The following is a 27,099-nucleotide window of genomic DNA, read 5'->3' as shown; positions in this document are numbered from 1 at the left end:
TGTTTCAGCAGGTCATCTGTGTGCCTCTCTCCCGCCCTCCCTGGACCAGCGTGTCTCACCCTGACATTGCTTCCACCATTCTCTCCTTCTCAAGCATCACACTGAAAGCTGCTGCCACTAGGGACAGGGCAGGGCACAGCAGACAAATTGCAGGCACACATGCCCCCCAAAGAGCTTTCCCTCTCCTCCCTGTGCCCTGTTCCCTCTTGGATTGGGATAATTCAGCTTTCCTTCTCCAGTGCCCGTCCCCTGTTGCTGCGATGAATTGTCCTATTCCATACCAAATCTCCTACCAAGCCTCTATGTCATCCTGATGATTCTCATGAGGACTTCCTGGAACCTCTTCATTCCTGTTCTCTTCAGTTTCTCATATGGAAAGTGTTCTTATTAACAAAACATACTTCTGCCCGATAGGTAAAGTGTACTTTAGGTGTGAATAGCAGATCTGCCTTACATCATGTTCTTCAGATTAACTCTAATTTCCTTCCTAAAATGATATCTGAATTTAAGAGCATAAGAATAGCCTTACTGGGTCAGGGCAGTGGTCCATCTATCCCAGTATCCTGTCTTCATGGAAGCTAATCCAAGTCACAAGTACCTGGCAAAAACCCAAATAGTAAAAATAGGGATGAATGGACAATCGCAATACCACCAATGCACTTCAGTTGCAAACCAAACCTCATGTATTCAAAAACTAACTAAAGCCTTCTTTCTAACTCTCATGAAAAACCACATTTTAATCTCACCCAGATCAATTATCATCTAGGAGCTTGATATATCATAAAACATGAGAATTTAGTTCATAGGACCTTTTATAACCTGGATGTTATTTCAAGTCCACATCCTGTATGGGTAATGCTTTTCAATCATCTATATCAAAACCTGTTTAATAGATTTATCTCCTAATCAGTTTCCATTTCTAAAACGATTTAACACCATGCTGATAACTTGAGAAATATGTGTATTTTACTAATTGTATTCTGTAATTTTCTGACTGTATTGTGACATCTTCGCTATTTGTATTCTGTCATTTACTGATTGTCCAGTTCTCTTCACTGTAAACCGCCTAGAAGTCGTAAGATTGTGGCGGTATAGAAAAAAATAAAGTTATTATTATTATAAAATCAATATACTATGGAAATGGCATGGAACATATATTAAACTTCTATCCATAAAACTGACGTGTAGAAACAACGACTCTTATCTCAAATGGCAGAATGCCAAATCCAATGCTGGCTTTTTATCAAACACCTGACGCTCTACCTTCTTGGAGCGTTTCTAGTCTCATGGACCTTCTTCAGGGGATTATTCCACATTTCTGTACTACAAAAAACAAAGAAAAGGGGGTTACTAATAGACCCGTCCAAATTCCTTGTACCTTTCATGCCCAAATGACTCACCACACCTACTAATCTGAACTAAAATATATCCTGAATTTACTGCTATACATATAATAAAAATAATAAAAACAGCAACTTTACCTTGAACACTACAACATCGTACGCTCATTCAATCGATTTGTTTTTAACAAACTACCCCACATCAATTTACTTTGAACACAGTTTTCAACTGACAATCCTCTTTTGTGGACAGAAATGCACAAAAATGTACGTGTGAAAAACGAATCTCCCCCCTTCGTAACCTCAATCCATGCTGCTGCTTGTCTTCAAGGACACTTCCTGTCTGCCTTTGTGTGAGGCGTTATAAACGTGCTGCACGTGACAAATGTTTGTGTGCGCTGCTTACCAATTAGCAGCCTCAAAAAGAACGGAGCCTGACCTTAATTTTCACAACGTAAACCTCCATAAGATTTCAAACAACGCCGAACCAAAAGTCATAGAAATGTAACTCGCTGTTTCAAAACCACAAAGATAGCTAGCTCTTCAGGTAAACATGTGTAATTATGTGCACTTGCACATATCAAGATAGTCATTAGATCTGTCACATACTGCATTTGTTTTTATACTTATTTACATCTACAGTTGAAACAGTGTTCACTGGTTTATATAAGTGGGGTTTGAGATGGGGCTCTTTATGTGTGCTGCATTTACTTTTATATACAGTCAAACCTCGGTTTGCGAGTAACGCGGTTTGCGAATATTTTGCAAGACGAGCAAAACATTCTCGCAAATCGTGACTCGCAAACCGAGCGTTGACTCGATTTGCAAGCATCGCTACCCCCTCGCCCGCCCACCCAAACAGAAGCCTTACCCCATCTGGCACGCAGCCCACAGGACGTGCCGGTGAATGAAGATCCTTCCTGTTGCATGGTCCTTGAGCATCTGCGCATGCTCAAGGCCTTCTGGTTCTCACTCTCTCTGAGATTCTCAGAGATCTCCTAGCATCTCGAAGAGAGCGAGAGCCAGAAGGCCTTGAGCATGCGCAGATACTCAAGGACCAGGCAACAGGAAGGATCTTTGTACAACGGCATATCCTGTGGGCTGCGTGCCAGTGCCAGATGGGGGTAAGGCTTCTGTTTGGCTATTGGGGGATGCCTGTTCTCGCAGGGGGGAGCGATGCCAGTTCTCAGGGGGGAGTGGAGTGGAGCAGCGCCAATAGCCTTGGGGGGGGGGAAGGATGTGCGAACGAATCAAGCCAGTTTCCCTTACTTCCTATGGGGAAACTCGCTTTGATATACGAGCAATTTGGTTTACGAGCATGCTTCTGGAACGAATTACGCTTGTAAACCAAGGTTCTACTGTATTTTTAATGGTGCTTGCTGGTTTCAATAAATAGGGGGATTTGAGATGGGGCTTCCTGTGTGTGTTGTCATCTAAGTGGAGAGTTGTTTATCCTTGACTTTGGGCAGCTGGTAGGTGTGTCAGTTAATGACAGTGGTGAAGCCAGGTTACCCATGTATTGATATGTTGGAAGTGCACATAATTACGCATGTTTGCCTGAAGAGCTAGCTATCTTGGCAGTTTTGAAACAGCGATACTATACTAGACAATGTTCACACAGGGCTCTGTTGGATGACATCACCCACATGTGAGAATACATACATGTTGTCCTTGGAGAAAACCTGCTACAGGTAAGTATCTGCGCTTTTTGGAGCATGGCGATGAGCTTGTCATATTGCATCATCTCCCCTTCGTCTACCACTCACCCAGCCTGTTTACTATTTAATGCCTAAATTTTTTTTAAAAAAGATCTCATTTGAAAAAAAACAAACTACAGAGGCTCTTTCTTCTTCCTCAATTTTCCAGAGATGTGTACAGTACCATCCAATAAATCATTCCTAAGTATTCCTAGGCTTCTGAAGGGGTTTGGGGATTTCCTTTATTACTTAATTACTTTCTTGCAAAATCCAGAAGGCATTGGTTTCTTTTCCTCTACAATATGTCTCCTCGCTAAGATTAATTATTGCAGTAACCCTGGAAATGTGCCATCTGTATTTTCTTAAGTAAATCGCAGGAAAATAGCAATTTAACAAAACATATGTATCTATTGACATGCATTATTGTGATATTTTCTTTTTCTTTTTTTTTTTTGCTTCCAGGTTTGGATTTCAAATGGTGGATTGGCAGATATTTTTACTGTGTTTGCAAGAACTGAAGTTGTTGAAGATGGAAAAACTAAGGACAAAATCACAGCATTTATTGTAGAGAAAGCATTCGGCGGAGTCGCCAGTGGAAAGCCAGAAGATAAACTGGGCATCCGTGGCTCTAACAGTAAGATGCTCTTGAGTTATCTCATCTTCTTGTTGAACCGCTTCCTTAATTTTGTGTTGTGTTTGCAAAGTAGTAAATTGCCAGTTTTTAGCTAAGTTATGCTGTTTGTCTCCCGAGAGGTTACAGAATGTTGAGTTGCTTAAGGCACCTGCTCTATATTCCCCCTCTCTCAGTCATTGCCCACTTTTTTTTCTGGTCAGGTAGATTGAATGATATATAAAACTGCTTCCTGATAGTGTTTTTGGAAGTTTAGTTTTTGTGCTCTTCTTACTTTTTTTTTTTGTCCCCCCCCCCCCTTTCAAGTATTATGGTTAAAAGAATAAAGTGTTCAGAGAGCCCACTTAAATGAGTAGTGTGGCCTCGTTCACTTGAAAATCGGAAATCTAGCAGAAGAGCCCGCTATCAGAGTGGACTCTACAGAAGTCTGAGTTTTTGTTGTTGTTTTGTATTTTGTAATTTTGGTTTGTTTGGGGTTTTTTTTTTAACTGTTTAATGCATTTGCATTTGTGCTATATTTCCTGTCTGCTTGTGAGTGAGTGGATGGTGTTTTTATATAGCATTCTTAATTATGGCACTAAGCAAGGACTTATAGGCAAGTACCATAAATCCCTTCTCTGAAGAGTTTGTACTCTTGGATACTTGAAGCAAAGTTCATTTTCAAACTGAGCCCCTAAATTTAGGTGTGTGTTTTCACTAGATGGTGAAATTTTGGAAAGTGAGCAGCATGGGGGAAGAGTTGGGGCAGGCATTTAACACTGATTTTCAGCAAAGCACTCAAGAAGCTGTAAACTTAGGTGCATAAATTTGATGGAAAATATTCATAAAATCTAAAAGCAAAGCATTGAAAATTGACCTCTGCGTAAAACCCCCTGGTATTCAGTTTATCACCAGGAGTTAAAACAGGGATGTAGAAAATTGGAACAGAAATGGAAAAAAACTAACTTAGATTCGGATTAGAAGATCTGGAGAGTTAATATTAAGAAATATAATTAGGAGATTAGGACTGAAAGAAAAAATTATTATGGTATTAAGATAGCTAGATCAAACAATCAATGTAGCACTTTTTTCAAACTTTGGCGCTCATTATCTTCATTAAAAACAACATTGAAGCAAATTGTATTCCAACTGCTGAGGAGTTTGCTAAAGGTTTTTTTTTTTTAATTTTTTAAATTCTTTATTCCTTTTTAATCATTGAACAAGTGTACAAGAAAAATCATACATAGGTTCAAAAACAACACTTGATAAATCCATCAAGACAATAACAAATACAATACAAATACAAAAACAATAACAGCAAACTTACTCTCATTAGGGATACCTTTCCTGCTATCAATCCTGATGACTTCTCTTTGTGCTCTAATGAGTTAACATTAACCTTTGTGGACCGTTTCTGGAATGTCTTTGACCTTGTTTTGGAATTTCAAGTTTTAAAATTATGTGAAAAATTGAAGAGGTGCATTTGCACTTTGGATCCTTTTCCATCCTATCTCTATGGGGATATCCCTCCATAGGCTATTACTTGGCTGACTTTACTATTAAACCATTTTCTCAGTAATGGTCATTTCTCGCTGAATATGGGCAACATAATTTTAACGCCTTTGTTGAAAAGTGCTGATCAGGACCCTTCAGTTCCTTCTCATTATCGCCCAATTGCAAATATACCTCTAATGACAAAAATGAGGAATCAATTATTTCTAGTCAACTTTCCAACTATTTAGAGAAATTCTCTGTCCTGTTGCCATTTCAACATGGGTTTAGACCAAATTTCAGCACAGAATCCCTTTTCCTGTCATTAATTGCATAGATCCAAAATTTACAGATGCAAAATAAATATGCGATGGTGTTACAATTTGATCTGTTGGCTGCATTCGATATGATTCACCATGATATTTTGATTCGTATGTTAGCCGATATAGGTTTACATCCTGTGGTTCTGGATTGGTGTAGCAAATTCCTTTCGCTGCGTTCCTATGAGGTATGTCTAGAGGGTGAGGTTTCATCTTCATGGACACCCGATTGTGGGGTGCTGCAAGGTTCCATTGAAAAACTTTTGTCTTTCTTCTGCAGAGACTATATTTACTTATGTGGATGACATTTTCATTCTGTTAGAAGTCGGTCCCAATCTTAGTAATTTGGTTTTGGGCATTGACAGTTGCATCTCCAAAGTACAGATGTGGGCGACTTCCATCCAAATGAAACTGAATGCTTCTAAAACCAAATTGTTTTGGATCGGGCCTAGATTAGAAAATCTCCCTGTTGATGTTACATTGAAATCAGGTATCTCATTACACCTAGATTTTTCCTCCAGAGTTTTGGGTGGTATTCTGGATTCTTCTCTCACATTTCATGATCAGATAAACTCTTTGGCAAAGAAATGTTTCTTTAGCTTGCGTATGCTGAGGAAAGTTAGATCACTATTTCATCATGAGCATTATTTAGAACTGGTCCAGTCCACTGTGCTCGCTCAGTTGGATTATTGTAATTCTGTTTACTTGGATATTGAACAGGGTAGTCTAGATCGGCTGCAGTTGATATACAACACAGCAGCTAAACTTATCTTTGGAAAGAGGAAATATGATCATGTATCTCCATTATTGAGAAAGCTTCACTGGCTTCCAGTTTGTTATAGGATACAGTTTAAGTGTGCATGCGTTATCTTTAAGTTCCTTTATGGAATATTTGACCCTTCAATCCCTTTATGTTGGAATGCTACTAGATCCTGTTATTTGAGGATTTCAACAATATATAAATTATCATTTCCTTCTTTTAGAGGACTTAAATGTGCTAGGAAACTTAGTAAATCTATGGCATTTAAACTGGTTGAAATTTGGAATAGGCTTCTTGACTCTTATCAGACTGATAGGTCAGTTACAACAATTCCGGAAAGATCTAAAAACTTGGTTGTCTACACTATATCTGAAAAGCTTTACCTACTGAAGTGCTGTAGTAACAGTATATCCTAATTTTTTTTATTCTTTTAATTTTATATTTTTTAATTCCAGTGCTGTCTCTGAAATGATATACTAATAGTACTTTATCTCATAGGCCTATTCTTATGTCATTCTAATTTAATCAATTGTGAACCGAGTCGAGCTCCTTTGGGAGATGACCCGGTATACAAACTGAAGATTAGATTAGATTAGACCTCACCAGTCACAGTGAGTATTTATGGTTAGAAATGTGATGTAAAGGTGGGTCTCTTGATTTTCTAATCTACAGCTCTCTACGAGGGCTGGTTCCTTCTTTGGATATTTGTTTTGGTTGATGCCTTCTGTTATCGGAGCACATTTTAGTTTCATATGCTACCCGTTTCTTAATCTCTGTGGAATGATGCCTTGAAATTCAGTGGTCTGGAATGAACTTCAGCTTTTAAAGTTCATAGATCACTAGAGGAGTTAGTTAGCCTCCACATATTTCAGAATGAAGTAAATTATTTACCAATGGCCCTAAACCTTTTTACTCTTTGGTTACCTCCTCATGCACGAATACAGGATGTCCGGGGCGGTACTTGGAGAGACCTCCCAGGAAAGGGACTTGGGAATTCTGATCGACAAGTCGATGAAGCCGTCCGCGCAATGTGCGGTGGCAGCGAAAAGGGCAAACAGAATGCTAGGAATGATAGGGATCACGAACAGATCGGAAAAGGTTATCATGCCGCTGTACTGGGTCATGGTGCGCCCTCACCTGGAGTACTGCATACAGCATTGGTTGCTGTACACGAAGAAGCACACGCTATTACTCAAAAGGGTCCAGCGAAGAGTGACCAAGATGGTTAAGGGGTTGGAGGAGCTGCCGTACAGCGAAAGATTAGAGATACTGTGCCTCTTCTCCCTTGAACAGAGGAGATTGAGAGGGGACATGATCGAAACATTCAAGGTACTGAAGGGGATAGACTTGGTAAATAAAGACATGTGGTTCACCTTCTCCAACGTAGGAAGAATGAGAGGGCACTCTCTAAAGTTGAAAGACGATAGATTCCGTACAAACGTAAGGAAGTTCTTCTTCACCCAGAGAGTGGTAGAAAACTGGAACGTTCTTCCGGAGTCTGTCATAGGGGAAAACACCCTCCAGGGATTCAAGTTAGACAAGTTCCTGCTGAACAAGAACGTGTGCTGGTAGGGCTAGTCTCAGTTAGGGCACTGGTCTTTGACCAGAGGGCTGCCGCGTGAGCGGACTGCTGGGCGTGATGGATCACTGGTCTGACCCAGCAGTGGCAATTCTTATGTTCTCCCTCCCTGCTGCTGTCTGGTTATATATCCATGTTAATGACTTTCAGAGGGGCTGGTCAATAGATTTGTGGTCTCAATTAGACTGTCTGTATAGCTCCTTTTTTATTTCTTTCTGCTCCTTCTATAGCACCATGCAGCTGAAATCATCAGAGATGGGGTGTTTTTTTTTAATGTCCGATTGTCACTAATTAAGATACAGTGGAACCTTGGTTTACGAGCATAATTGGTTCCAGAATACTCGTATATCAAAGCAAGTTTTCCTATAGGAAATAATGGAAACTCGTTTGATACGTTCCCCCTCCCCCCGAGGCCAGCGGCGCTGCTCCCCCCCCCTCCCCGCTCGCAAAGGCTTGCCCCCCCTGCGCAAACTGGCACCCCCCGCCCGAATAACTTGAAACTTACCCCCTCCCCAGTCTGGCACCGGCACGCAGCCCACATGACGTGCCGCTTGAAGAACTTCCTGCCTCTGCCAGGCCTTGAGCATGCATCTGCGCATGCTCAAGGCCTTCTAATTCTCCCTCTCGACAAGATTCTCGGTAAGTTTCAAGTTCGCGCGGTGGGGGGTTGCTGGTTCGAGCGGGGGGGGGGGGTATGGAACGATGGCGGTTCTCAGAGGGGGGGTGCTCGCAAATCGAGTTGACACTCGGTTTGCGAGACAAGTTTTGTGAGAATGTTTTGCTCGTCTTGCAAAACACTCGCAACCGGGTTACTCGCAAGCCGAGGTTTGACTGTACTTTAGAACAAGCATCAGCGAGATGGCAGTTTCACATGAGAATGGTGTTCTTTTTATTTTGTTTTCATTTTTGCATTTTATTCTTCCAGTGCTTTTTATATAAATAGAAAGTAATAACAGGAGTGAAACAAATCTAGATCAGAAGCGCGTACACAAGCTCAAATATTTGTTTCTCAATAACTTGTGATTTTTTTATTTTTTTTTTTAAATCTTTATTCCTTTTTATTTCTTTCAACAAGTGTACAGTATTATTACAATTAATTTACATAACACACTTGGCATTCTTAAACAATATTATTATACATGTTTTTATTCCCCCCCCCCACCTCCCACCCTTTTCCATATCAATAAAATATTCCTTACAAATTTATATATAATTATACATCCCTTTTTGATAATACAATTAATCTGACATGAAATCTGTCCCTCCCCCCATCCTTCTTCCTCAAACACTTTAAACATTTTATTATACCCAGTAATGCACAACAATAAATATCCCATCCTATTACATATATCTCCTTATTTTTCATAACAACATATTTCTAATATTTTTCCCTCCCATCCCATCCCATTTCTATATATTATCCCCTAAGGAAAAAGAATAAACTTTACTCGTTATAATATTCAATTAATGGCCTCCACACCTCTTGAAATCTTTTAAAATACCCCTTCTGTATCGCAAGAAATCTTTCCATCTTATACATATGACAAACTGAGTTCCACCAAAAATTACAATTCAATCTAGAACAGTCTTTCCAATTAGTTGTTATCTGTTGAATTCCCACTCCCGTAAGAATCAACAATAATTTATTGTTTGCTGCAGATATTTGGCATTTGGCCCTCATACACATTCCAAAAATCACTGTGTCATAGGATAAAGCCAAATTTAAGTCAAATATGAGTAAGGAGAATTGCTTTTGACAAAATAATTGAGTAAGTACTGGGAAAGTAATCTTGAACATAAACCTGATATTCCCAGATAACAACCATGATATATAACCAATTTCTGTATCGACGGGATATAAATTTGAAATATGATCAGAGACCCGGACACCACTTGAAGGCCCAAGCCCACAGGCTAGATCTCACCATCCAATCTTTGCATATTTTTGTTATTACAGTTACTTCCGAGCATATGATTCAAAAGCATTCATAGTATTATGAAAATGTGCAAAGCTAAAACTTATCTTCCAAATTCTCCTGGGTCCCAACATGGGCCATGTTTCGTGGCCTGCTTCAAGGAACCCAAATAACACGATTTAAAAAGTGTTGAAATCACAGGTCTGTATGAATCAAAAACACAGGCCAACAAAAAAAAAAATTCTTGGTGCCTTGGGTTTTTTGACCTGTCCCTGGAGTTATTTGGGGCGCTGATTCACCTTCCCTCCATTCATACCTGTGAGGTTTTGACTGGATTACCCAGATTCTTTTTGCTTTGTCCATTCTGTTGTCAGACCCCTGAGTCAGGCTAAGAGCCTAAACACTGACAGTGTCGGGTCTCTTTCTTCTGGAATAAAGAAATATATGTCCCAGCTCTTCAAATGTGTACACTCTTTATTGGGTGATATTTGATAGACCACAACAGCTTTAGTTTCTTAGATATGGTTGAATTTATTGATATATATATATATTTTTTTTTTTTTTTACTGCTATTTAAAAGATCTCTTTTCCAGAAACAGGATGTCATAACAAGCTTTCTTTTTTGAATGGGAAATTTATGTATTTAAATTACCCACATTTTTGTTTTGTGTATATTGCAACTCTCAGAGGATGAGTCTTGCATTTCTAATATTGCACAAGGTAAAGAAAGTGGTGGTAGTGACAGTGATTCCCAAACAACTTCACGTAGTAAACATTTTAACCAGAATAACTCGAGTGATCTGATCGGGGACATAATCTTTCCAAGAAGTCTTCTGAATTGCTTGCCTCCAGATTAAAGGAAAAGCCTGGAACAAAAATTACTTTTTATCGAAGGAGAGAAAGGGACTTGCTGCTATTCTGAAAAAAATGAGTCTTTCAGAATATAACCCAAGCGAGTAGCATCTTTTCATCAACAGTTCAAAACGTAGTTTAAAATGTGTTCTTTTAAAAAACAGCAATAAATATGGTTCTATTCCAGTTGATCACTCCACTAGAATGAAAGAAGACTACAAGGCCATCTCTTTAGTCTTAGAAAAGATAAATTACCAAGAACATCAATGAGTGATTTGTGTAGACTTGAAGATGGTTCATTTTCTTCTTGGTCAACAAAGTGACTACACAAAGTATCTTTGCTTTTTATGCCTTTGGGATAGTAGAGCCAAACATGAACATTGGGCAAAAAAAGATTGGTGTCAGAGGGATAGAATCCTACTGCCACCACTGCATATAAAGCTAGGCCTGATGAAACAATTTGTAAAGGCTTTGAATAAAGACGGTTTGTGCATTGAATACATAGCGCCTAAGTTACCTGGACTTACCGTGGAAAAACTGAAGGCAGGAATTTTCAACGGTCCACGGATTAGACAAGTTATAAATGGCCCACATTTCATAGCATCAATGAATGAAATCGAATCATGTGCCTGGTCTTCATTTGTTCTTGTTGTGAAAAACTTCCTTGGCAATAAGAAGGCAGGCAACTTCACTGTAACATGAGTGTAAAAGTCCATTATCTGCACAGTCACTTGGATCGCTTTCCAGAGAACCTCGGTGACTTAAGCAAAGAGAAAGATTTCACTAAGCCATAAAAACAATGGAAGCCAGATACCAAGGAAGATGGGATGCACACATGATGGCAGACTATTGTTGAAATCTTATGTAGGATTGTCCTGGCCGATCCCCCACGCAGAAGTCTTACAAAAGGAGCTTCTTGTGTGTTGAATGACTGGAAAATTTGTATCATAATAAGAATAATAACAATTTATATACCGCAATACCGTGAAGTTCTATGCGGTTTACAAAAGATTGCAAGAGGTTCAAAATGAGTGACCTGAAGAGAGTGAGAAATAGGTCAAGAAAACCGTTGTTGAGAGTGGTGTGCGGGTCAGTTGTGCTTTTGGTATGAAATAAGTAGATTTTCATGTTGTACACTTTTTCTTTTCCTTTTTTAATGTTTCCTTCATGCTTAAAAGATATTAATTTAAACACTACATTAAAATATTCTGATTTTTTTTTAATGGCAGTGAGGAGTGGTATATGGCACATGTTCTGTATATCAAAAACTAGAGCTGATAGGAGAAAGCTGGTGCCGTTTTTGGAATTAGCAGGTCAAATATACCCAGAAACAGGTCTAACATGAGTGTTGGCCGCAATAAACAAAAGCAATCCTTCAAAAATATGTATCTTTCTTTGAGGTGGGGCGAAGGAAAGAGGACTTATTTCTCTGGAACCCCCAGATCTGGCCTATTTTGAACTCTTGTTTGTCTTCACTGGTTTTCCCATGTGCCAATTTTGATCCAGTTTTGTCAAATTTTCTGAGAGCTATTTTTTTAATGACAAAACAGACCTTCTTGATCCCTTAAGTCATAATTCTTTTCAACTTCTATTGAGTTTGAAAAAAATAAAATTTTAATCTGGGCTGCTTATGAAACAACCCCCCCCCCTCAAAACTAACACATAAAAAGGAGCATCAAAAGTCCATTTCAAAATTAGTAACCAGAAAAATTGTTGTTTCATATTGCTGCTGTTTTTGATATCGCTAAAAGAAAAAAGTTTGATCATGTAACTCCCCTTTTAAAGGGAAAGCATTGGTTACCTGTAAATCACAGAATTACATATAAAATAGCATTACTCACATATAAAATACTAAGAAACAAAGCTGCTGCATTCTTAGAAAGATTTCTAATCCCTTATACTCCTACAAAATCATTAAGATCTGAAGAAAAATCTTTATATTTAGTCCCTTCACTAAAATTCACTTATTCAAGGAGGGAGGCGATTTTTTTCTGTTACAGCCCCTCAAATTTGGAACTCGCTCCCAATCAATATAAGAGAAGAAAAATTACTTAGTAAGTTTAAAAGTCTTCTAAAAATCTGGCTTTTTAAGGACGCTTTTAACTGAATCATTTCAAAGGTTACTTTACAGTGGACTAGTAGTGCTGGTAAGCAAAAATTAAGTGGGGTAACCTCCCCCAACCTCTTGTTTCATTACCTATCCCTTTCTATTTGTTTATGAATTGTATTTAATCCTTTAATTTTTTTCCCTCCCTTTTTCACATGTATTGTTTTGTTAAAATAGTACAAACTGTCTAGTTTAATGACTTTTTTGTTTTTGTAACCCAATTTTATAACTAAGTGTAAATCGCAATGGATTTGGATTTTGCGATCAAATCAGATATTTTAAATACACTTGAAACGGTTCCTGATTAGATAAGTAACACAATTTCATTTTTAAATGCTTTAGCCACTGAAGTTCATTTTGAAAACACAAAAGTTCCAGTGGAGAATATAATTGGAGAATTAGGAGGCGGATTTAAGGTGAGTTGAGAGAAGTCTTGTTTTTTCTTCTTTGTCAAAAACTTGAAATAAATCTTCATTACTAGTCACCTGAGTTCACCTTGATTTAAAATTTCCCAAAGTAAGTTGAAGCATAGCGCATTGCTGGTTTCTTTAAGTTTTGAGGTGATTATGCTGCATGTGTGTGGGATCACTGTGCTTCCATTTGATTCTTGTGGGAGTTTTCTGGGGGAGGTTCTCTAAGACTGTTGATTGACCTCACTTGTGTTGCTTTGTGCTTTATTTTTTGCACTTTTTGCACTTATTGATTTGCACACCATGATGGTGTGGGGGCAGGGACTGGTTGTCCTTGTCTCATGATGTGAGCGTAGGAGTATTGCTCCCTTCGCTACTTTATCACACTGAGGGCACTCCTTCACTAAATTAAATTATATTATATTAACTACTCTTCGGAGTTTCACTGTTTGTGTGTTCACAAGTCTCTTCGAGGACCGATTGATCTTTACTGCCTCTCTTTTTCTGGAATCTTGTTAAGTTTCTTTGGCAGGTTTTTTGGAGTTTATTTTTGTTTTTGATCCATTTAAACTGCAGCAGGTTACCCTCGAACCACTCTGCCTATGGATGACACTCTGCATATAAGTAAATAGCAAAAAAGGAAAAACACGCTGGCTTTCACAAAGCTGCGAGGTTTCTACCGCGGGCTGGTTAAGTAAATGCTCTGACGCTGATAGAATTCCATTTACCTTGCCAACCTGCGGTTGAAATCTCTCCCGCAGTGTTGTAAAAGGAGCCCATAGTAAAAACGCCTATGATAAGATTACTGCAATACATCCAAGTAAATTGTGGAGAGAAAAGAGACCTCAGAAGCAAATATGCCCGTAAACCTCAGCATATTTGTTTCTGAGGTCTCTCTTTCTTTCTCCACAATTTACTTTGGATGTATTGCAGTAACCTTATGATAGGTGTTTTTACTATATATTTTTTTCTTTTTTGTTATTTACTAGGCATATAAGCCAGAAATCAGTGGGCATTGCTGTGTGTCACTTTTTATGTTCTCTCTGTCAATTTTATTAAGTTGGAAAATGGCATTTAAGGTTAGGTAGTCTCCTAAACTCTGGAAGAAGGGATAAGAATATTCAATAAAGAGCCAAGGGAGTGACACTCAAGATGTAAAGGCACTTTCTAGTGCAATAGGCACATCAAGATTTTGTGTAGAGAGCCTCATTTAAATTTTTCTGCTCCGCCTCCCATCCCTCTGGGCTGTCCTGTAATTCAGAACAAACAAAGCAAAAAACTGCAGACCTTGTACACGATGCAGGCAGGCTTTATTATGACAAGTAAATTTAGGTTAAAAACCTTTTACCAGGTGAGGGACCCAACACGGTCCGTGTTTCGGACTAACCTTCGTCAGGGGTCCTAATAGGTACAAATACAATATTTAAAACAAACATATTTAAAAATACAGTATATTTAAAAAAAAAAAAAAAAATTTTTAAAAAACAATATATTAATTACAATAATGGTCCAATTTATTCAATTAAAAAAATAGATTATATTAAAAAATAGAAAGAAAAGAAAGAAGGAAAAATATTCCATAAAAAGAATAAATGATATGATGGATAATTTAATTTTTAATTAATCTATATATATCTAATGAGAAACACATAAGATATACCAAGGAAATAAAAAAAGGAAAGTGAAGAAAGAAGAACCAATAAAAACAAATTGAATAATGTAAATATATGATACATACCAATTTTGGTAAAGCAGAAAATTATCAAAAGAAAAAAGCCTTGGGTGATTAGCTATCAAGGGACATAAAAAAAGGCATATCAACAATAAAAATCATCATAAACATACAACTTAGTCAAAATTAAAATGATTAATATAATTTGGGATGAAATGTAACACTAGCCAAATAAAAATCATAAAACACTATGATATACAGCAATGATAACAATGGTAATTAAAAATAAAGACAATTAACAACAATTAGAAACAATTAGAATATTAGCACTAGCCAAATAAAACACTAGCCAAATAAATGTCATAAGTCACTATGATATACAGCAATGAAACAACAATGATGATTAGAAATAAGGCAATTGACACCAGTTGAGAGCAATTAGAAACAATACAACCATTAGGTAATTACTAATCGTATACTATTGAATGTGAAAGGAAGCCAATTAACAACAATTAAAAGTAATTAAAAACAGTACAACCATAGGATAGTTACTGATCATATGCTATTAAAATGAGAAGACAACCCAGATAATGAAAGGTATAATCATGTTAAAAAATCATCATTTTTTATGAAAAACCTTAACCCTGCAGTGATTATGAAATCAATAAAGAGATATATATGTATATATGCCAAACCACTATATATTTACTCATTTGCAGAGGCACCCCAACCAAATATTATATTATATTCAATTATAACAAGAGAAACACCATATAGAAATACTTGTGGCTTACAAAAGAAAGTAGGATTCAGAGCAGATGTCACAGATTGTATGCTTTAAAGACAGATATTACAAAATAAAGAATATGCAGAAAAAATGTGAAACATAATGGATGAAATTGAACAGCAGAGCGTTTGAAAAAGATAAACAGCAGAACTAAGAGAAAAGCAGGCATATACAAAAGAGAGGAGAGAAGTAAAAGTCACAAAAACAAATAAAGATGAAAATAGAGACTTACCCGATAGGTGACATGCTGAAAAAACCGCCCGAGTGAAACTAAAGTTTGATTCCAGTGAAGCTATATATGGAAAGAGGCCGTAAAGTGCAATCGCAAATTTGCCGAAAAATTGTAGTAAAATGCCAGATCAATCGTGAAAAAATGAAAGATACTAAGAATTAAAAAACAACAAACAAACATGCTGAAGAAGGAAGGGATTAATTGTAAAATATATGTCTGTGTGTGTAGAGGATTGTAATTAGTATAAATAAAGGATAAATAAAGAGTAAATAGGCAGAACAAAACTAGCCAATCATCTTGTTTATAGGCGTGTCCATTCATGAGAAAGGAAGGGACTCAGACTAAAAGAATATATTAAGCAACAATTATGTCAGATGTCTAGATAAGTTATTGTGTGATAAAATAATAAAAGATATAAATATGAATAGTGGGTATTATGGAAGATATAGAGAAAATAGTATAAAGATAGCATTTTGTTTAATGAATAATGAATTAAGAAAAAGAAAAAAGGAGAAAAAAAGGAAAACTCAACAATCTATATTTTGTATAAATAATATCTAAGCAACATGATAAAACAATGGAATCATGAAATATATGACATAAAATTAAAAACATATAGCAATAATTATAAGTATTTAAATAACATATATTAAAGAAGTAAAAAATTATTATTATTAGAACAATAAGAAAATTATATATATGTAAATGGTTGTTTAAGTCTCAAATATAAATACAACAAAAAACATATGTTGAAAACATGTGGCAGTTATTATATAAAAAACTAAAAGACATAAAAATTGAAGAATAAAAGTTAAAGAAAAGGACGGTAATCTATTTCTGCATTAAGACCTGCAGGTATAATTGTATTAAGTTCAAAAATCGTCCTTTGTTCTGTCCGTAGCAGGACATTATCAATATCACCACCTCTCCAGTTCTTTTTATAAGTTTTGAATATCAAAAAGCGTAATTCATCAATAGTGTGTGAAAAGTCTCTCCAATGTTGAGCCAAGGGCGCTGTTAATATTTCTCTTAAGATACAGCTTCTATGTTCTATAATCCTTGTCTTTATCTTCCTCTTGGTCTTGCCCACATATAATAAATTGCAAGGACATCTGATGATGTAAATGACACATTCAGTGTTACAGTTACTGCTGAAGTTTAACTTATATGATTTTCCAGTCCGTGGATGTATAAAAGTAGTGACCTGCATAGAATGCTTGCAAACTGAGCATTTCATGCATGGTTGATGTCCAGTGTGAACATGCTGGATCGTATTCTCTACAGGAAGTGCAGATGGCACAAGTTGATCTCTTAAGTTGGTATTACGAGAAAGTGCAATCAAAGGCTTCTTACCATTAAAACATGGATGTAACTCCAAAATATGCCAATGAGATTTGATAATATGTTGAACCTTCCCAGAGAGGTACGAATGTTTCAGGACACAAGTAAAATCTGGCACTTTGCGTTTCTTATTTCCTGTTTGAAGTAAATTTTCTCGGTGTTGGCAAAGTGATCGTTGGTAGCATTGAGCAATCTCTGTGGTGGGATACCCTCTTTGAATGAATCTTTGAGCCATAGAAGGAGCTTGTCGTTCAAATTCATTTTGTGTTGTACACAATCTCTTAAGTCTCAAAAATTGACTGTATGGAAGATTCTTTTTAAGTGCATGCTGATGAAAGCTTGTATAATGTAAATAATTATTCTTATCTGTTGGTTTCTTATAAATAGTAGTATGGAATCCATAACGGGTTTTGGAGATCATAATGTCCAAAAAGGGAATGTGGTCTTCATGGAATTCCATTTTGAACTTCAGATTATGATCACATGTGTTGATCCATTCTAAAAAAGTCTTGAGTTTGGGAACACTGCCTTTCCATAGAATAAAAATATCATCTATATATCTCTTATAGAGTCTTACTTCATTTTGATATTCATGATTAGATAGAAATTTATCTTCAAAATTTGCTACATATAGGTTGGCTATGTCAGGAGCCATAGAAGCTCCCATGGCTGTCCCTTTAATTTGTAAGAAGAAGTGACCTAAAAAGCTGAAGTAGTTTTGTGTCAATGCTATAGTTGCGGCTGTAATGATAAGTCTATTAGGTATACGTTCCGAAGTGGTTCTATTGTTCAATGTTTTTTTGATAATATTGATTGCTTCCATTTGGGGAATATTAGTGTAAAGGGACTCAATATCAAGTGTTACCAGGATGATGTCTTCTAAGTCTCCATCAAATTTATCTAGAATATTAATCATATGTGCTGAGTCTCGAATATAGGAAGGTATGAGGGGTACATATGGTCGAAGAAAAAAGTCAACAAAATCTGAAAGGCTTTTTTCTTTTGATAATTTTCTGCTTTACCAAAATTGGTATGTATCATATATTTACATTATTCAATTTGTTTTTATTGGTTCTTCTTTCTTCACTTTCCTTTTTTTATTTCCTTGGTATATCTTATGTGTTTCTCATTAGATATATATAGATTAATTAAAAATTAAATTATCCATCATATCATTTATTCTTTTTATGGAATATTTTTCCTTCTTTCTTTTCTTTCTATTTTTTAATATAATCTATTTTTTTAATTGAATAAATTGGACCATTATTGTAATTAATATATTGTTTTTTAAAAATTTTTTTTTTTTTTTTTTTTAAATATACTGTATTTTTAAATATGTTTGTTTTAAATATTGTATTTGTACCTATTAGGACCCCTGACGAAGGTTAGTCCGAAACACGGACCGTGTTGGGTCCCTCACCTGGTAAAAGGTTTTTAACCTAAATTTACTTGTCATAATAAAGCCTGCCTGCATCGTGTACAAGGTCTGCAGTTTTTTGCTTTGTTTGTTCTGGATTGTTTTTCACTGCAGATAGTTGAACCTTGTTTTCCTCCTTGGATTTGGTTTTTTGCTGTCCTGTAATTCCTCAGTTTTAATCTCTATGTGAGATGGTGAGAGCCTGTCTGTTCCACTTGAGTAAATTTTAAATTTAATTTCAGGTTTTTATCCTGTTGTGAGGCTTTTCAGAGCTGCAGAGGCTCTCAGTTTAGGGATATCTCTGGCAGCAGAGAACACAGACTCTGAGGGCAGCCTGTTTGCAGCCTGCATTAACAGTCCGGGAGCTTGGGGACTGTTCCCTTGGGAGCATGGCTTGCTCCAGGTTTTGACTGCAGAGAGCTTGAGCACAGGCTAAGTGGCCCTGTGGCGTGTTGTTTTTTGTTTTTTGTTTTTACCAGGATTGGATGCTAACTACATTTCCCCTCCCCCCCTCTGGTATGAGTTGAGGTCTCAGTCCAGTCTGGATGTCCAGGCTTGTCTGAGGCAGAAGTTCTCTGGCTGCAGTTTTAGCCCTTTTGCATGGCTGTGACAGCCTATGAGAGAAATTGGGGGGGGGGGGGTCTTTAAAAGTTATTTTTAAAGATTTCTGGGGCTAGAGACAGAGACCTAACCTCTACAATCCTGTTCCCTGAATTATTTAGCTCCTGTGAGCCGTTTATGGCACTAAAATCGCTGCTACTGCGGCCATCTTGGATTTCCTAATTTTGAAATAAAAGCTTCTTTTTTTTTTTTTTAAATCATGTTTATTGAGGTCAACCAAAGTAACAAAGGGCATACAAGAAATACAAATGCAACCGGGAAATACAAATGCAAACAAATACAAACGGCTGGGAAGAGTACAAAAACAATACAGCCACACCAGCGGAAAACACATGGCAGAAAAGTTATATGGTGTACATTCGAAAAACTAAAGAACAACAAAAATACCATAAGAAACCCAAACCATAACCAAAAGAAGGAGGAGCCAGCTACCTCCCCCCCCCCAAAAGCACAGAAAAGACAAAAAACTATTAGAATAATCAAGAAATGGGGGGGCTACAGAGCAGAGCCAGCTCCCCAGTCCAAGAGATCAGCAACATTGAGTGGCAGATATCTCCCATCCGCGCTCACAAAACACATCAACTACTAGACCAGCCCAGTTCCCCTACTTGACCCCAGAATTTTTTTGTCATAAAAACATAGTACCTATCCCAAAGAAACCCCTACACAAAATACAGCACCCACACCAGCCACCACAAACCAATCACACAACTTTTCGCACACGATGCATCCTCCCCAAACAAACACCCCCCCACCGCCCCTCCCCATGGCAAGAGATTAGAGGCAACTGCAGGAACACCCTCCATAAAGCCAGGTAGGCCTGGACCTCGGGGCTGGTGGATTGTGTATGATAGCATAACTCAAACCGAGCTAGCTCAGACATCTGAGTAAGCCAGCAGTCCAGGGGAATAGCCTCGTCCTGGGTCCAGTATTGTAGAATCGTCCGTTTAACCGTGAGTAGGGTCAGATATATAAAACGGCGCTGAGGTACAGTGAGGCCTTGTGTTTCCAGCAGGGTTTGATTGCCAAGAAGTAGCGTTTTGTAATCCCACTCCAGGTCACGCTGCAATACCAATTGAAGCTGCGTAAAGGAAGAATTCCACAGAGTAAGTTCCGGACACTCCAAAAAGGAATGCAGAAACGTCCCAGAGGCCTGTTTGCATTTAGAGCACAGAACGGTGTCCCAGAGACCCATGCGAGCACCCCGTTCTCTAGTAATATATGCCCTATGAAGGATCTTGAATTGGGTCTCCTGCCAAGCCGCAGATTTCACAAAAGCATATAAAGTATGGAAGAGCTCCATGAAGGTATCGGGGGTGTAAGACGCAGCAAGTTTCTGATTCCACAAGTCCCAAAGAAAATTTAAGGGTCTCAAAGAGACAGAGGAACGAATCACTCTATACACACAGAAAGGGAACTTTGGGAAGCCGGCACACTAAGAAGAAGCTCATCAAGAAGGCCACACTGCCCCGCCGTGCCATACTGTAATTGGATACTCTGAAAATAATGACAAGCTTGCAAGTAAGCAAAAAATTGATGGCGAGGGATGGTCCACTGATCTTGGAGTTGAGTAAAGGTAGAAAAAACCCCTGTTTCCTGGTCAACCAAATGGAAAAGAAGAGAAGTCTCCTGGGAAGCCCAACCCACGAACAGAGAAAGACCAAGGCCCGGTAGGAAATTGGGGTTGCCCTGCAGTTGTAAAAAAGGAGAAGCAATGGGAGACCGGGTTTGCACTGCACGCCACCAGCGCCAGGCCATACGAAAAGGGTGGAGAAACCTCAATTTAGAGGACAAGACACCCCTCTGTGTACGAGGAGAATGCAAGAGATTCAGAAATGTGAAAGGTGCACACCAACCAGACATCAACCCTGAAGGGGAAAACCTAGAGGACCCTGTCACCCCTTCGTGAATAAAGCGCATAAGAGCTGCCACACATCAGGAAGACACAAGCCCCCCTCCATCTTGGAAAGAATTAACTTCGTGGACGCAATGCGCGCCTATCGAGGTAGTAAAAAGAGAGCGGATATCCCATTGTAACACCAAAAAAGGCACCGCCTGTATAGGATACAGTAATTTGGGCAGCAGTATCATCTTAACCAATGCCGCCCTCCCCAGCAGGGACAGCGGGAGATCTCTCCTTGCGGTACAAAGAGCTCCAACGTTATCTATAGCCGCCAACACATTACTAAGATACATAACCCGAGGGTCCATATGCAGATATATTCCAAGATAATGCATCGGTTTACGCACTGGAGGGATTGGTAAGGCATCATGCCATGGCTCCCACTCCAGCCCCGACAAAGGTAGCAGTTCAGATTTCGCACAATTCACTTTAAGACCGGAAATGAAGCCAAACTCAGTCACCAAACGTAACGCCACCGGCAGATGACAGGGGGCCTGGTCGATAAAGAGCAAGATATCATCCGCAAATAAGGTAATACGACACTCTGCGTTCCCTATCTGGATACCCCAAAGCTCAGGGCAGGAGCGCATTTTAATGGCTAAGGGTTCAATAGCCAAGACAAACAGCAGGGGCGAAAGGGGACATCCCTGGCGCATTCCCCGGCAAAGCTGAAAACAAGACGAGAGGCCACCATTGATGATAAGACGGGCCTGTGGTTCAATGTAAAGACCCTGAATCCAATGAAGGAAAGGCCCAGCGACACCATACTTCGATAAGATCCAGAAAAGATGTTGCCAAGAGATACTATCAAAGGCCTTTTCCATATTAAGGCCTGCTATCGCAGAAGTGTCACCGCCTCCCCGATGTTCATGCAGCGCCGTCAACACTTTAAGTAGATTCATGGAAGCATAACGCTGAGGGACGAACCCTACCTGGTCATCCCCTATGAGCTGGGATAAGAATAAATTCAGCCGGGCCGCCAGAATAGCTGCTAAAAGCTTGACATCTTGATTCAACAGTGAGATCGGGCGATAGGATCCAACCTGAGCAAGATCCTTCCCCGGTTTGAGGAGCAGTGTAATAAGAGCTAAATTGCATCGAGGACCCGAGGCCGTGGAAGTGGGGAAATTAAAATAGCTCCCCAAAGGTTGAGCAAGAAGATCAGTCAAGAGTTTGTAGTATTCCGGGCCAAACCCATCGGGTCCTGGTGACTTAGCAAGCTTCAGCTTCTTAATTCCCCATTCAGGTTTCCTCCCCAGATATAGGAACATTCAGTCGCGATGCCTGTTCTCAGAAAGCCGCAGAAGAGGGAGATTCTGGAAAAATGTATCCCGTTCCTATAGAATTCTACAAATTGCTCCTGAATTTGAGCCTCCTGAGTAAAACAATCTCCCTTGGGATTCTTTACCATTCTAATAATCTGTTTTTTTCCAATAGGGCTTAACCAACATCGCAAGAAGTTGGCCCGCTTTGCCACCCCATTGGTAAAGACAAAATTTCTGATAGTAAATGTCTTGGCGCGCACGTTGGTCCAAAATCTCATTAATCTGGAAGCGAATAGATTTGATTCTCTGGCCCTCCAATCCAGCTAGACTGGACTGGCTGTGGTATGCAGATCTGGTCTGACTAAAAAGGGACTAGGGTCTACCCTGTCATCCGGCCCAATCATCCTGGATGATCCAGAACACTTTGGTCTTACAACATGACTCTTGAGCCTTAGCATAGACAATAGATTGCCACTCTCCTAAAGTCCAAGAAGCAGACAACATTGGTCGCTGATGTGAAGGCCTGGAAGTGCATAGAAGAGTGAGGACCTGGTCACAGCACCAGTGTCGCTAGTTCTAGCTTTCCTTCAAGAAAAGACTAGCTGTTGGCTCCCTCAGAGTATAGATAGCAGGTCTCTCATGCTTCAGATACCAGTCTAATAGAAGGACATTGGTCTTTCATCCAGATGTGACCAGATTTTTGAAGGGAGCATTTACGTCTGCATCCTCCAGTATGTCATCCTTTTCCAACTTGGCGTCTTAATCTCGTTCTATGGGCTCTCACTAGAACTCTGTCTGAGCCTTTGGAAACGGCGTTCTTGATGGACCTGTCAATCTAAACAGTGTTTTTAGTGGCAGTCGCATCAGCACATCAGGTGTCTGAACTACAGGTGTTATCCTGCAGAGAACCTTTTCTCAGGGTTTCAATCCTTAACCCTACTCCTCTGCCCTCCAACCCAGGCCGCTGATTAACCATTCCTCTTAACTGTATCTGTGACATCCTGTTTGTCTGTCTTGTCTGTTTAGATTGTAAGCTCTTTTCAGCAGGGACTGCTTTCTTATTCTTTGTGACTCTGTGCAGCGCTGCATGCATCTGGAAGCGCTATAGAAATAATGGTAGTAGTAGTAGTAGTCTCCAGTTTCTACATCAACCAGGATGTACAGCTGCTGGCCTTCACACCCTGAAAGGCCAGTGTTAACATAACCTCATAATGATAGTACATCAATTTAATTATTAAACATCCAGGGTGATCTGATGTTTAGTTGAGCTTGTGAGACACTGTTCCTGCACACTGAAGTTGCTTGTAAAATTATCCTTGGAAATTTGCAGAGCAGAAGTATGAGCACACGTTCATTTTGAAAATCTGAGTCTCCACAGAGTTGTGCAAATACCGTTAACTCATGTATGTGATTATAAAAATTACCCATTGATTTAAGCAGGCTTCTCTAGTAACTGAAGCAAACCTTATAAGTTTATTCCTTTGCCGGGTACCTATTTGCATTCTGCTGTGGAGGCAAGGTCTTTAGGAGGCAGACTGATGACTGGTGATTTGCAGCAGTTTGTTAAAATGGCATTTAATTTTATGCCTTTATATTTCATTGTTGAACTCTGTAGTTGCTGCTTGGCACTGTGATTTGGGATCATCTGTGTCTAAATGCTGATTGCCTCTCACCATCTGATGGAACAGTGCCACGGGCTTGAGGCGTCCTTAAATCAAAAAGACATGTTTATCTATGCTTGGATTCTTTCTTAAAATTTTTAGCTGACTTCTGCTTAAGAAAAGACTGCTGGATGCAGCAGATGAGAAACTAATGCAAAGTTATATATTCAGAAGGTGACATTTGGATGATGCGAGGTATTAGAGGAAACCATGTGTTAAGATTTTTCTGGACAGAACAGATTAATTAACACAAAATCCTTCTTAGTGTGGGGTATTAGTTCTGAGATACTCTATCTATCATTTTGTATTAGAAGCATTAAGTCAGGTGGAATTTTGATCTAGTTGTTTTTCTTGATGCTGCAGTATATCGAAGAGCAATGACCTTCCTGTGGGGGAATAAAAATCAATTAAGTTTTACTAATTAATGTGGTCTTCCACTGCTGTACACACTCACAGTCCCTGTGGGAGGATGGCCATGTCTGCCAGCCATTTTTCAGTGATTCAGTTACTTGGCAAAGATCTCGTTACCTGCAAACCATCCCCACTGATTCTTGCCAATATACTGAGAGTTTGGCTTTTGTGTACAAAATAATCTGCTTCAGTCGAGTCTCGGGGGGGGAGGATAACACCTCTATTAATAGACTTCTAGTTCATGAAAAATTTTTATTGAATTTCAAAAACAAAACATGTACAGAAGCAATAGCTATATAAGATTATTCATGTACAGATGCATTCACTCTAAACTTAACATTTTATTTTAGGTAGCAATGAACATTTTAAACAGTGGAAGGTTTAGTATGGGGAGCGCATGTGCTGGGATCATCAAGAAACTGATAGGTAGGTAAAACAGAGTTTACTTATATATACTAGTCTTTTAGCCCGTTACATTAACGGGTGCTAGAATATATGTCTGTCTGTCTTTTTGTCTCTCTCTCTGTCTTTCTCTCTCCCTAGCCCCCTTTCTTTGTCTGTCTTTGTGTGTGTTTCCCTGTGCAGCAGCAGCAGCAGCATTTCCCCCCACCCCCCTTCTCTTCCCGCAGTCTGGCCTTCGGCCCCCTCTTCCCTTCCCGCGGTCTGGCCTTTAGCATCTGTCCAGAGAGGAGCGCTACTGTCCCTTTAAGAAAGTTTTCGCAGCTCCCGAGACCGCTGCCACCGCTTCACTCCGTCTCCTTTTCCCTCAGTCTGTCGGGTCTCTCCGGGGAGGGGAGGGGCGGGGAAACCGAGGTCCGCACACCGGCAAGCCGCTAGGAGAAACAGAACTGAATCCAGGGGTGGGAATGAAGGGGGGGGACGGTTGCACGCGAGCTTCCACCTCCTCCTCCTCCCCCACCCCTTCCCAGGTCACCGCCAGTCAATGAAGGGCTGCTGCACCTCGGGGGCTGAAGGCGTGTGGCGGGGCCGCAGCATGAGCCGTTTTAATTGTCAGTTTGCGTGTGCGGCCGTCCTCGCGCTCGGTCCACCGTGCCTCTGCCCTCAGGGTCGCTCGGCGGCGATGCCTTCTCCCTCGGTGCCGGTCCTTCTCCTCTGATCCCTCCTCCTCCCTGCTGCCGCAGCATTCTCTGGGAGCTCTCTTGGCGATCCTCCAGTAAGGGCTTGTGGAGGCAATAGGCGGCTGTCTGCGGTCCCGGCTTGTGGAGTGGATGCTGGTGACGTATTAAGCGCGCATGCGCACTCTCGCCAGCACAGCGCGACAGAAAAGGGATCAGGGAACACGCAGCGCAAGTGCGCATGCGCGGCTAGCATTTTATTATTTAAGATATATACACACATAACTGTTAAGTAATGCTTCCATATAAAATGTGTGTGAGGGGTGACTAAAATTACCAAATCAAAGAAAAGGCATGTGCAAAGAATGCTAGATTTGACATTTTGCCTAGTAGAAAATCTTTGTAGAGGGTAAATCCTTGAGCTGTTCATTTTGGGGGGGGGGGATTAAATCTGAGAAAAGTTCAGATTTCAGTCTCTAGTTTTGGTTTTTATGTTGATCTTATTTCCATAGTTTAAGGGAACTGCTAATGCTATTAATATTTTTTTCTGGAAAATCTTCAAGCAAATACAAAAGAAGTAAATGTGAATACCAGTAAGTCAGATGACCATTGAATAAATGACATTGATTTTTCCCAGTTTTGCTTTTCCTGATTTCTTGGATAAGAAGAAATTTGTTTTCTTCTATAAATTACCTCACTCAAGCTAAGGAGTTAACTTTTAAGCTCTCCCCCAAATTATTCCTTCAGCTAACGCATTGGCTATATCGAAGATAGAAAATTTGAGGACTAATATTTTGGGTTCTACTCATAAGTTATTGATTACTAGTGAATTAAAAGGTCTAGAAATTCCAGTGGACAGAATTTGGAACTTTTTTGAACATGTAACATATCAAGATGTTCAGAAGTTATTTAAGAAATATGTCAAATCACACTGTCCTCCTCAAATATTTCAAATTTGTCCCCCTAGTTTTTGAATGGCCTTTACAGACTGACTAAATGAGGAATTTGCAAATAGGAAAATATGATGTTTTATTTGGTAATATTATTTTAATTCCTATACTAAAAAATCCAAATGAGAAAGTACAGGATACTACAAGTTTTAGGCCTATTGAAACCATTCCATTGTTTACAAAACTTATGGAAGGTTGGATTTCAAATAACTTGCTCTACCCCACCCAATCTGACTTTAGATCAGGAAGAATGTTATGTCCAATTAAGGGGTGAAATTACCTGGAAGCTACTTAGATTTTTGTTCTGCCAGTGAACACATTCATATGTTTCAACATAAGCAACCTTTAAAAACTGGAAGGATTCCTTTGGGACATGTAGAGCTGGAATTAGAGTTTCAAATTTATTTGGACTTGATATGCCGCTTTTAGATGCAAAGCTGTTTACAATTATACAGAAATAAAAAAAAATATTTTAAAAAAATATAGAAATGGTAGGAAACAGACTTACATGAACAGTACAGACATAAGCATGCTACATAAGGGTTAGCAGATGCCCGACTTAAGTATGACTTCATTTGATTTCACTGAGCAGTATTTCCAGTGGCATAGACTCCTGCACTTCTTCTGAGTTACATACAAATCCAGCTTAAGAACAGTTTTTAAAAAAATGTAATTCGTTCT

The 27,099-nt window shown here is 39.1% G+C and overlaps 1 protein-coding gene across 1 annotated transcript in view; it reads left to right on the top strand.

Annotated features, from left to right (window-relative positions):
• ACAD9 (acyl-CoA dehydrogenase family member 9) overlaps positions 1–27,099 on the top strand; it is an 84,248-nt gene that overhangs the window by 24,119 nt on the left and 33,030 nt on the right. The window contains exons 7-9 of the mRNA XM_033926152.1: positions 3,500–3,671; positions 13,015–13,088; positions 24,743–24,818. Of these exons, the coding sequence (XP_033782043.1) occupies positions 3,500–3,671; positions 13,015–13,088; positions 24,743–24,818 (322 nt within the window). The remainder of the gene's footprint in view (positions 1–3,499; positions 3,672–13,014; positions 13,089–24,742; positions 24,819–27,099) is intronic.

Source organism: Geotrypetes seraphini, chromosome 17 (assembly GCF_902459505.1).
Source record: "Geotrypetes seraphini chromosome 17, aGeoSer1.1, whole genome shotgun sequence".
NCBI lineage: Eukaryota > Metazoa > Chordata > Amphibia > Gymnophiona > Dermophiidae > Geotrypetes > Geotrypetes seraphini.
The sequence above is the reverse complement of the archived record's forward strand: the minus strand, read 5'-3'. Positions and strand labels throughout refer to the sequence as shown.